The sequence below is a fragment of the Heptranchias perlo genome, chromosome 2 (genome assembly GCF_035084215.1).
Source record: "Heptranchias perlo isolate sHepPer1 chromosome 2, sHepPer1.hap1, whole genome shotgun sequence".
Classification (NCBI taxonomy): domain Eukaryota; kingdom Metazoa; phylum Chordata; class Chondrichthyes; order Hexanchiformes; family Hexanchidae; genus Heptranchias; species Heptranchias perlo.
In genome coordinates, this window is record NC_090326.1 from 136,313,281 (window position 1) to 136,326,228 (window position 12,948).

At 41.1% G+C, this 12,948-nt stretch overlaps 1 protein-coding gene across 11 annotated transcripts in view; it reads left to right on the plus strand.

Moving 5' to 3' along the window:
* svila (supervillin a) overlaps positions 1-12,948 on the plus strand; it is a 203,224-nt gene that overhangs the window by 113,900 nt on the left and 76,376 nt on the right. For 10 of the 11 annotated variants that reach the window (XM_068007306.1, XM_068007311.1, XM_068007316.1 and 7 more), the window contains 3 exons: positions 1,064-1,313; positions 3,129-3,720; positions 8,638-8,872. In XM_068007306.1, coding sequence (XP_067863407.1) covers positions 1,064-1,313; positions 3,129-3,720; positions 8,638-8,872 — 1,077 coding nt within the window. Of the gene's footprint in view, positions 1-1,051; positions 1,314-3,128; positions 3,721-8,637; positions 8,873-12,948 lie in introns of all 11 variants that reach the window. The other variant, XM_068007323.1, reaches the window with a different exon arrangement.

Genomic DNA, 12,948 nt, shown 5'->3' on the forward strand with positions numbered 1-12,948 from the left:
AAAGAATGAGAGGTGATCTCATTGAAACATACAAGATTCTGAGGGGGCTTAACAGGGTAGATACTTAAAGGTTTTTTCCCCTGGCTGGAGAGTCTAGAACTAGGGGGCATAGTCTCAGACTAAGGGGTCAGTCATTTAAGACTGAGATGAGGAGGAATTTCTACACTCAGGGATGCTGAGTCATTGAGTGTGTTCAAGACTGAGATAGGTAGATTTTTGGACTCTTAGGGGAATAAAGGGATATGGGGATGGCGGAGCAGACTCGGGGTGCCGTATAACCTACTCCTGCTCCTATTTCTTATGTTCTCAAAATTGTACCTCTCCATGTTGTTCCTCCCAAAGTGCATGATTTCATACTTAGCTGCATTAAATTGCACCTGCCTGTTTCACCAGCCTATCTAAGTCCTCCTATTTACTATGTTGCCAAGTTTTGCATCATTCACAAACTTCAAAATTGTACTCCCTATACCCAATTACAAGCCGTTTGTATATAACGAGAAAAGCAATGGTCCTAATAGAAGTACACAGAATTACATAGAACATAGAATGTACAGCACAGAAACAGGCCATTTGGCCCAACACGTCCATGCCAGTGTTAATACTCCACACATGCCTCCTCTAAGTAGACACGGAAAGCTTAACTTGTACAACTTTAGTGTATAAACTTGTACAAAACAAAACAATTACTTAACTGCACATTTGAGTGCCCAGTGGCCATTGTGTAAAATTGGGTAGAAATAGTATATTATAATGCGTTTTAACCACCATTATGGTAATTTGTAAAGCAACTTCAGTTTTTTTGGCCTGGGATTTTGTTGTAATTTGGATTATTCAAGCTACCATCTAATTAAATTTATTTTTGAAAACCTGTATATCTAGAATAAAATATAGTTATTTAATGATATGGTTTTAAAAAAGAGAACATTTTGAAATAACAGGAAGCTGTGTACATTTTAAGTGATGAATTGTAAAGTTCTAATTTTAGAGAGACATTTTTGGGACAGGGACTATGTAAGTGTACTGCAAAACGATGACCTAAATAATAAACCAGTACATTTCCTAGACTACGAGCATCTGCAGAGTATACTGCGGGAGAACAGAAGGCGAGTGAAGCCAAAGAATTGACAGAACAAGGTCAGCCTGAAGAGCCAGACATCTCCACACTGAGCCTGGCAGAAAAGATGGCCCTGTTCAATCGCCTTTCGCAACCTGTGACTAAAGTAAAAGCAGCAAGGAGTAGAAGTGATACTAGGCTGAGACGATCAAATGCCCGATATCAGACTCAACCAATTACACTGGGTGAAGTTGAACAGGTATGTGTTTACAAATTATAGTGACATCTAGTGTTCTTAAGCTCATAGGCCACTTTCCCTGCAGAAGGTCGGAGCTTCAGGAAGAGGATGAATTCTAGTCCATCCATTGGGAAAGAGAACCGAGCAGTGGCAGTTTCAGAAACGAGGGTGCAGTTTATTTGGCAATGCTGTCTTTGAAAGGTCTGTGCTGAGAATGTGGAAAAACAGATGTGGTTAAAATAGGTGCTGCATCTTGATGTAGATGAAGTGACATAGGCTCTGACTCTCAAATGTTTCTTGAACCCAGTAACTGTGTAATCTGGCAACAAAGCTAAGGAAAAAAATCAAGTTGCTTGACTAGATGTTTTCAATTTGCAAATTGGAGCAAAGCAGTCCAGAAGATCAATATCATTGCAAGATATAGGGCTATAAGCAAAAATCGAGGAAAATGTCTCCTAATTATAACAAGACGAAGTGAAGGAAGAGGAAGCTTATGAAGTGAGGTAGCATTTCAACAGTTCCAAGTCCTGCCTCTTTTGATAAGACTGGATCTTTTGCAATTATAGCAAACAAGTCCGTTAATCTGTAAATGGAGATTTCCATGAAGCAGTTTACAGCACCAGTTTTCTTTTATCCTTGGAACATTAGCTAATCTGTTGTAAAATGGCATTTGGTATTAAAAATATGTACAAAATTTTAATGTGTAATAGAAGTATACATTTTAAAAGCTTAAAAGATCTCTTAAACACTTGGGTTAAGATTTCAAGCAAGCAGAAACTTCTTAACAAAGGGCAAGATGCTGCATTGCCCTTAGGTGTGGCTTTTTGACCTCAAGGGTCAAAATTCTATTCCATGCAGTGAAACTTGAGGTTATGTAGCACAGTGAAATAAATGTACAAACCTTACAGCCAGATCTAATTCCAGGTACCCTGATTCCAATGGTCAGAGTTAAACACTCTTGCTTTATAAGATTGATTAGTGTCCTAGAGCTTAGTTTGATTACTCCTAAAGGTCACAAGAAATTTCAGAGTGTTCATACTTTTGAAGGCTTTATCTATAGCTGGTTGCTTCATGCAGGGTGGATTGGGAATATTCTATGAGAAAGAATTTTACATGGACTAAGAAGGAAACAGACATGGTGGGCCTAATGGACCCCTGTTGTTCATACTTCGTTAAATCCATAATTGTAGCTACTAGAGTTCCTCCAGGATAGTAAGATCAGATTGGCTATATCTGCAAACATTCTGAAATGTCACACACTATGTGCAGAAAGTAGACATTGCTTACCCAAATGTCTGATTTGTAATTCTGCATGTGTTGCTGTGTGCAAATTGGCTGTTGTGTTTCCATGCATTGCAACAGTGGCTACAAAATACTTCAGTGGCCGTGAAGATCTTTGGGGCGTCCTGTGGTCATGAAAGGCACTATCTCTCTCTCTCTCTCTCTCTCTCTCTCTCTCTCTCTCTTCCCCCCCCCCCCCACTTCCTCCTTCTCCTCTTCACCCTTTCCCCTCTCCTGCTTTCCTCCACCTGCTTTGACCAATTTTGTGTGTTAAGGAGTTAATTCATTATACACCAGTTGGCTAAAATAGCATCCAAAGCTTAGTTTAATTTCAGTACAGAAATACATGTATGCAAGTTGATCAGTGAACTGCTTAAGGTGTTGTATGCTGTTGTGCATTAGCATTTGAGTCCACACAGTCTTGAAAAGATTAAAGACCTTTGGGAAGGGGATCTTGGAGGCATTTATGCTTCACAGCAAATGGCGATACATCAATATATGCTTTTATTTCACTTTTTAACATATGAAAACTTTTATTTGCATTTTGATTTACAGGTACAAAATGGAAATGGAATGATAAGACCCTTGTCACAATCTCTGGTAAAGTCGATGGTCAGTCAGGCTGCTACAGTCTCTACAGCCTGTGCTGGTGACCTACATCTTGGAAAGTCTTCCATTGCTGAGGATAGTTTACATACTACCCACATGTCAGTAGCAAAATCTACTTTTACTTCTCACAGCTCACTTGCCAGTGCTGATATTTCAAGTAAGAGTGCGCTTCCATCAGAACTCATGCACTCATCACAAGAAAAAACATATGCATTCAGTGGAGTATTCAAAGAGGGTGCTGGAGAGGACTACAAAAATGATGAGACAAAAGGGATGCTGCAACAGAGCAGCATATATAATTCGAGCTTTACAGAAACTGAACCCCAAGTGCCCACTAGGAGAAGTATGGATAGTAAACATGGAACTCCTGAAAGAGACAGTGGGGAACAGCTCAGTCCAGAAACCTTGCCACAGGCAGATGAGGGGAAAGGGATCATGAAATCAGAAAACCTACATGAGAGATGGGAAATTGGAGAGAAAAGCTTTGATGAAATGGTGGAAGTGGAACACATCATGAAGAACAAGCGCACCATGACAGGTAAACTGGATTCAATTCTTGCTATAAATCCAAGTTTCCTTGTTACTGTAAGGTTGGTGACTTGAACAGCTGGTTGAGTGATTAATGACCAACCAAAAGATTCTGAGGGCAAATTCCAAAAATGTCATAATTTGGGTGAGTGCTTTTGAGTCTAGTTTTAAATCCCAAATGCCATTTTTTGTTTTCTCCTTTGGAGGTGCTGGAAATTCACACTATGTGAATCACACTTCTTGTTTACTAAGCATGCTTCCTATCTGCAGCCAGGAGGTTTATCACTCAGGCTATCCTGAACTCCAAAAGTGTGCAACAATCAGGAGCACTTGTGGAGGGAAAACGCAAAACCAATTCTAGGAGTACTTCGCAGTTATCTGAAACCAGCTTCTTTATTAAAATATAGTGGTAGAAGGATTAGAGTAATCTGAAATATTGCATGTTAGTTACCTAAGAAAATTCCTTTTAGTAGGTACTGCCTATATTTAAAAAATCAAAAAGAACTAAAGAGAATGTCTCATGTATTGAGTTATAGTCATTCTTTTAGATTGTACTTTTCAGTTCTACAAAAATCTTTGAATATTTGATACTCATGGTTAATGGTACGTATATTGGATCCATGTCATGGTGACTTTAAGCACCTCTTCTGGCACTTTATAATTTTTTTTTGGGGGGTGGGGGGGAAATAAAATCGCGTTTCCATTTCTGGAGCCTTGGTTTGAATGCAGCTTGGACTGATGGGATGAGTGCTTCCTCTACTGGTAGTTATGGTCTTAAATGAAATCATTCCAGTTCCTATTCGGTGTGAGCACCCGATTTGGCACTAGTTGGCAAAAATTAGCAGTTTTACTCAGAGGACATGGCGCAGACCCGGTATATCAGATCCAAGTACTAAGAACAGGGCACCAACAACATGTATTTATATAGCAGCTTTAACATTGAAAACATCTTGAGGCACTTCACAGAAGCATGAGGAAAACAGATAGCCAAAGAAGGAGAGGTTAGGAGGGTTGACCAAAACCTTGGGTCTTCAGGGAGTTGGTGAGGCAGTAAGGTTTTGGAGGGATTTCTAGAGAGTAGAACCCAGCTGAGGACATAGCCACCAACAATGGGGTAAAGGTAAGGGTGATACATAAGAAGCTGCAGCCAGAGGACAGAGTTTGGAGGGGGGGTGGTGGTGGTGTAGGAATGCAGGAGGTTACAAAGCTAGAATGGAGTGAGACCATGGAAGAATTTAAAGACAAGGATAAGAATTTTAAATTTGAGGTTTTGATGGACAAGGAACCAATGTAGGTCACTGAGGATGGAACTAATGGGTGAGCAGGATGGGTGTGGGGTAGGATACGAGCAGCAGAGTTTTGGATGAGTTAGAGGTTATCGAAGGTAATGGTGGGAGGCTGGCCAGGAGGAAATTCTAATAGGCGAGTCTGGAGGTAATGACATGTGCAAGGCTTTCAGTTGTGGATGGGCTGAGTTAAATGTGGTGGCTATTAGAGGTATAAGTAGGCAATCTTTGTGACATGGAGGATGTGGGGTCAGAAACTCAGTTTGGGGTCGAACGGGGCACCGAGGTTGTTAACAATCTGGTTCAGCCTGAGTTGATGTCCAGGAGGGGAATGGAGTTGATGGTGAGTGTATAAGGTGTGGTGAGTGCCGGAGATGATGGGTAGAATGACAAGCCAGGGACGATCCTCGCATACAGCCTAAAGCAGGAAATAATAACAACTTGCATTTAACATGGAAAAACATCCCAAGACACTTCGTAGAGGCATAATCAGACAAAAATGGATGCAGATGTCCAAAAGCTTGGTCAAAGAGGTAGGTTTTAAGGAAGGCATTAAGGAGGAGAAGGTTTAGTGAGGAAATTACATAAGACTATTGCATCAGTTATGCAGGTTGATGGTAATCTAGCCTCTGACCCTATTGAGATAAACAGATTTCATAATGACAGTGCTTCACTCTACTCTTGAGTACCAGACCATGCAACAAGAAACTGCACAATATCTAACCAACTTCCCCTTCCCACAACTCTCCCAGGAAAGCACACACTCACTCAATGTTCCAGTCTCAGCCAGTGAGCCCCAGCTGGTGGTAAAAAGCCTCCAGTTTTCTAAAGCCTCAGGCTAACCTGCCGAGGCAGTACCCACATATCTTGCTTCCCCCCCTACTGAAGCGCTTCCGCTATGTACTGGAGACGAAGGCCCTGATATTTACGGGGACGCGAAGTACCTGCCAAATTTAACGGCAGAACCTCATTATAATTTTTTCTTTCTGTTTCCCACCTGGCAGCTGACCAGATTAACAGGCTGGTCAGCTGCCGGGCAGGAAAACCAGCAGCGGGAGACCGCAGCCGGGGATCCTTGGGGACAGTCCCTGACAATCGTCGGGGGAAAGTCGCCGATCACGACACTGAGGAGAGAGACCGCGTTTGGCAGAGGAGAGACTGAACGCTTCCTTAAGGGGCCAGGTGGAGCACTCTTGCTCCTCCTGACCCACAGGGAGTGCTGTAAAAGGCGCTTAACTTCCTGAGCCAACAGCTCCCGCCTCCATTTCACTGCCAGGTTTCCAAGCCCTGGGAACCCCAGCCAGTAACTGTTAAATTTAAATCAAGCTCCCAATTGCACCTTGGGAGCCTGATTTAATGAAGTGTTCATTATGTTAATAAAGCATCTTGTCTCTTGAGGGCAGGACGCTCGCATGGCATGCCACTTGCTGCCATAAAAACGGCAGCGGCCACTTACGTGGCAGGTTATGGATGCGTTCCCCATTTTTAATTTTTTACCCCGACCCTGTTTTGCCCCCCCCTCCGTCATGGTGGGGGGTGGGGGAGGGGGCGTGGTGGTTTAGTATTGAGGCCAAAAACTCTCTCTGACATCTCCAAGGCAGCCTCAATCATGTTAATGCGTTCTTTTGTTTTTAAGAAAAAACCCTCCATCCTGACCATATTTGCCAAGATCCTGGCATCCAAACTTCATGCAGTCATCCCTGGGCTGGTCCATGTAGACTAAACAGGCTTTATATTGGGACTGCTTCTCGAGGAACAAGACCAGTCAGCTATTCAATGTGGTGCACCAACATCCCTACCCTGATTCTCATTTTGGATGCAGTGAAAAAACATTTGAGCGGATGGAAATTCCTCCTTGTGACATTTTGCCTTTGGCAACACATTAGGAAATGGATTAAAATCCTGTACTGTCACTCCACATTCACATTGTGCACCAATGGCCTCAAATCATAGAATCATAGAATAATACAGCACAGAAGGAGGCTATTCGGCCCATCATGCCTCTGCCAGCTCTTTGACAGAGCTATCCAATTAGTCCCACTCCCCTGCTCTTTCCCCATAGCCCTGCAGATTTTTCCACTTCAAGTATTTATCCTATTCCCTTTTGAAAGTTACTATTGAATTTGCCTCCACCACCCTTTTCAGGCAGTGCATTCCAGATCATTACAACTGGCTGCGTAAATGTTTTTTTTCCTCATGTCGCCTCTGGTTCTTTTGCCAATTACCTTAAATCTATCCCCTCTGGTTACCGACCTTTCTGCCACTGGAAACAGCTTCTCCTTATTTATTCTATCAAAACTCTAAAGGATTTTGGACACCTCTATCAATTCCGCCCTTAACCTTCTCTGCTCTAAGGAGAAGAATTCCAGCTTCTCTAGTCTCTATATAATTGAAGTCTTTCATCCCTGGTACCATTCTAGTAGATCTACTCTTCACCCTCCCCAAAGCCTTGACATTCTTCCTAAAGTGTGGCTGATATGTACATATATATCGTAATCAGCACAAATGATGTACGGCCTCCACCTGGAACTGGAGAAATACCAAGTAGTTTGATACCCATTTTTGGAGGCTCACTCAGCAGTCAATGCTGCCCCCACCCAAAGCTCAGTGAGCCAGCCAATGACCATGAAGGGCAATAGCCACAACTGACGTAACCAGTAGATGCAGGGACTTCCCAGGTCTAACTAATCTCGAGAAGCCAAGATCAAGAAAGTTGCCCCAACCCCTTGACCCCATTTCTCCCAGTATAGGCTCAATCATGCCAAGGCACTCCTCCCACCAGCACTGTGCAAACAAGGTGTACCATGGCTTCATATAAAATATATGTGAATGTACATTTTTGAAAATTCCAAAAAAATAGTGTAGGAAGTGGGAAAAATTCTTATTGGTGCATTAGGGGCTGCTCTCCTGAGAGGGACTAAGATATATTATAGATGCAAAAGGAGATTTACTCTGCAGCTGACTACACTATAAACGTGTGAATGCTTGAAGTAAGCACTGGGTGGTGATGTTCCATTTCCTCCCCTCGAGCACAAAAACTGCCAAAAATATTGAATAAACGATTCTATGAAAATTTCTTCACTGCCTCATTAGATTCAAAGGTCAAACATAACACAAAAGCATGTCAATGTGCCTTGAGCAGTGAGTTTACTACAAGCATACAATTGAAACCAAAGTTGTCTATGTACAACTATTAGCTCACTGAACCATGTGTTGAGAGGGAGACCAAGTGGTTGCAGGGGTGTGCTATGGCTCCTCCTATTAAATGGACAAACTCCACGCACAAATTATTTAGACAACAGTCTGGTTTATGATGGAGCTGGCAGAAAACATTTTTCTATAAACCAGTAGCATTAACCATTTACTTTTGATACATTTTACATTTAGTGGCTGCTGTCTTGATATCGTGATTAAAGTGAGAGGCAGATAGAAACTTGATAAAAAATGAAGTCTGTTTTACTGATTTTAGAATTTCGTCAGAATATTGGTTTTTAGTTGCATACTTGAGGTAAGCGTTCCAAAAACAGGATGAAGTTTAAAAGCAAATCGATATCTGTAAATCTCATCATCTGGCAAATGTGTGAAAGGTGTTAGTATATTAATTATGATCGTACTAATGCTACCCTGTTTTTGTTGAGTAGACTGTGTGGAACAGACTCCTGAAATGAAAGCAGGATCTGCAGCAACATTAACTGCATCACAGGTTTCTGCTGTAACATCCTCCAGACATACTTCATATCTACAGCCAGCCACGCAAATAGAAAGTAAGGTGTCTTATGATCAGTCGGAACTAATTTCCACCGAAACTGGCAGAACTGAAATAAGTGAAGCGATCTCAGAGTTCACTACTGGAAAAGCAATGTCTATTAAAGAAAGGTAACAATGCATTAATACTTCAATATTTTAAAAGGGTAAAGTGGTATAGATGTGTAGTCCAGCCACACTGCTGGGATTCAAAGCGCTGCTCACCTTTTAATGGAAATGTAAATTATGTAAAATTTATATATGCTGGTAAATGTTCTAAATATAGTATCTTGATGTATGCATACTCATATTTTGTCCTTCGTTCCAATCTCTTTGGAATTGGAAATATTTAGAGGTTAAAGACTGTAATAAAAATCTTTGCAGCGATCTTGACAGTAGGAGTGTTTCAGGCATCTATATGCTGCAGATAATATAACCAGATCATAGATTTCAAGTTTTCAAACACTGAACATGTTCTTTACTTTAAAGGTGGAGGAGACTCTTTGTCAGAACATAATGCTGGCAAAGGGTCTGAGCCACTGGTCTAAGCCTGTTTTTCTTAGTACTGGTGAACCCCCACTGTGTTTTGCTAGCATTTTCTATTTTAATTTCAGGTCATCTTCATTTCCCCCATTTTTCTCACTTTTTTTTCTGTGGGCCTCTCTCTCGTCTTTTCACCCTGACTATTTGCACATTATTTTGTATGCTTCCATCTCACTGATCTATTATATCATCTTAAAAAAATTTTGAGCAGGTCATTCAACCTATTAACTCCCTCTGTGATTGGCATATCTGTTGATTCTCTCCCCTCCCCATTTTTCTTTTTCTCCTGCTTGCTTATCTTTTAGTCTTCAGTTCTGATGAAGAGTACATGCCTGAAACATCATAACTTGTATTTTCTCTTTTATAGGTACTAACCCACCTACTGTGTATTTGTAGCGTTTCCTGTTTTTATATCAGATTTCCAGCATTTGCCATTTTTTTTAAAATTACTTTAATTTCCAGTGTAGTTAATATCCAGCATAGAACTTTGAAGTGCATCTGTTTTGCAGATGTTGATGCTGAAAATTTTTGTTTTGAAAGCTGCAAAGTGTTCAGTACTGAAAAAGGTTGAATTACTTTAGTAAATATTTATTTTAGATGTGACCTTTCTGAGATTGCTTTTGAGTTTATGCAAGCAGGCACCATTTTTTGATGCAAGTCATTTGTGAAATCCTGGCAGCCCTCCAGCAGTTCAGTATACATGATTGCTTGCTGAATCTGTTCACTATATTTGGTAATTGATTTCTTGTATCCATAATAGGGTCTTAAATTTCGCTGCCAATGAGCATTCTTCTTCATTCAGTTACTGCACAAGTTATTGCCACACTTTTCAGAATCTTAAGTTCATATTGACTGGAAATATATATTGATTTTTAAAAAATCAACAAGGCATGTCTTATATAACCAAAACATTAATATTTAAGCATTTAGTTCAGTTGAACCACACTATAATATTAAAAAAAATTGTTTTCATGTGTTAAGTGTAGTAGTTACTGAACATCAAACTAGCCCACATCAGAGGATGCAGTAGGATGACTAAAAAGCCTCACTTCCTATCTTTCAATCCTTTTAATCCCTCCTAAGGTACTATAATCACCTGTCTACAATTATTAATTCCTAAGATATGTTTGTGGTTTTTTTTAAAAACTCATCTGTCGATATTGAATTGTATTAAAAATACAATTTTCTCTTTTGATAGTCAGTGGATGTAAACAGGTTATTGAGCTCGGAAGGTGATCATATTGGAGGAATTGAGTATCAAAGTTAGCCGGTTTCAGGCAGATCTGAGAGAAATCTTCTTTGCCACAGAGTAGTCAATTTGGGATCTGTATTCCCTGCAAAAGCAGTTATAATATATTTTTTTTAAAAGCTGAGTGGAATAAATATGCTTAATTTTGAGATTGGCTCCCCCAGTGACTCAATAAATTTATCGAGCGAGGAGCTGAGCCAGAGAGATGAGGTCTGTGTTTAGTTGGCTAATCTTAGCCAGAGCAGCAGTCGTGGTGGTACAGTTGACCACAGTGCCACTGAGCTGGGGAAAATTAACTTCTCATCACTACCCAGTGAACCCTGCTATGGACGTGTGCATATCCAGTGATGACAGGATCGTGCTCGGCTGTGATCAGAGGATCAGCCCCCCACAGTTGAATAGCCCACCAACATTCGCTGTTGGAACTTCCATGTGAATAATGACGAGTTACGTGAAGGACCAGCGGGCAGCCAGTAGCGGATGACTTGATGTGCGGAATGGCCCTTTTCTTCCATATTTCGAATGCATCAGCCACATGCACGTTGTGGGAGGGCTACATTTTGTCAAATCTTCCTGGAAAAATAACGACGAATTCACAACGCATGCCATTGATGCACAAATCAGCCAGCAAGTTCAGGGGAAGAGGAGCTATGGTGTGAGTTGTGAATCTCCAGAACTTGCTGGTTGATTTACACTGCTCCGTCGTCTGTCTCGCACAAACGGCATCTCGTCCTTAGCCTCCTCGTTATTTTTAAGAACATGTTGGATTTGCACATTAATTATCCATTATACTTGCTGCAGAAAGTTAGGACCTATAAGTAACAGTGTAAGTACCGGTTAGCCTAACATCAGTAGTAGGGAAAATGCTAGAATCTATTATAAAGGATGTGATAACAGGACACTTAGAAAATATCAACGAGATTAGACAAAGTCAACACGGATTTATGAAAGGAAAATCATGTTTGACAAACCTACTGGAGTTTTTTGAGGATGTAACTGGTAGAATAGATAAGGGAGAACCAGTGGATGTAGTTTATTTGGATTTTCAGAAGGCCTTTGATAAAGTCCCACATAAGAGGTTAGTGTGCAAAATTAAAGCACATGAGATTGGGGGTAATATACTGGCATGGATTGAAAATTAGTTAACAGACAGGAAACGGAGAGTAGGAATGAATGGGTCTTTTTCGGGGTTGCAGGCAGTGACCAGTGAGGTACCGCAGGGATCAGTGCTTGGGCCCAGCTATTTACAATATATATCAATGATTTGGATGAGGGAACCAAATGTAATATTTCCAAGTTTGCTGACGACACAAAACTAGGTGGGATCGTGAGTTGTGAGGAGGATGCAAAGAGGCTTCAAGGCGATTTAGACAAGTTGAGTGGGTGGGCAAATACATGGCAGATGCAGTATAATGTGGATAAATGTGAAGTTATCCACTTCAGAAGGAAAAACAGAAAGGCAGAGTATTATTTAAATGGTGATAGATTGGGGAATGTTAATGTACCAATGGACCTGGGTGTCCTTGTACACCAGTCACTGAAAGCAAACATGCAGGTGCAGCAAGCAGTTAGGAAGGCAAATGGTATGTTGGCCTTCATTGCAAGAGGATTTGAGTATAGAATCAAGGATGTCTTACTGCAGTTATATAGGGCCTTGGTGAGACCACACCTGGAGTATTGTGTGAAGTTTTGATCTCCTTACCTAAGAAAGAATATACTTGCCATAGGGGGAGTGCAGGGAAGGTTCACCAGACTGATCCCTGGGATGGCAGGACTGTCGTATGAGGAGAGATTGGGTCGACTCGGCCTGTATTCACTTGAGTTTAGAAGAATGGAAGGGGATCTCATTGAAACATATAAAATTCTGACAGGACTAGACAAACTGGATGCAGGGAGGATGTTTCCCTTCACAGTCTCAGGATAGGGGGAAGGACATTTAGGACTGAGATGAGGAGAAATTTCTTCAGTCAGAGAGTGGTGAACCTGTGGAATTCACTACCACAGAAGGCTGTGGAGGCCAAGTTACTGAATATATTTAAGAAGGAGCTAGATAGATTTCTAGATACAAAAGGCATTAAGTGGTATGGGGAGAGAGCGGGAATATGGTATTGAGATAGAGGACCAGCCATGATCATATTGAATGGCGGAGCAGGCTCGAAGGGCCGAATGGCCTACTCCTGCTCCTAGTTTCTATGTTTCTAAGTACCCTTTTAACAACGTGATAATTATTAATGCAGTGCCAATAAATCTCTCTGGCCCAGAAAGGGAACAATTTAAACTGTTGAGTCTTATTCCTCACGCTGTTATCAGCTCACACTTCCAGCAAATTATATTCGAGCTGAAGGGTGTAGAAAAAAATCTAACTAATGGCACGTGCCGCAAGATGCTCCGCTCCAGCAAGATTTGACCCATTATT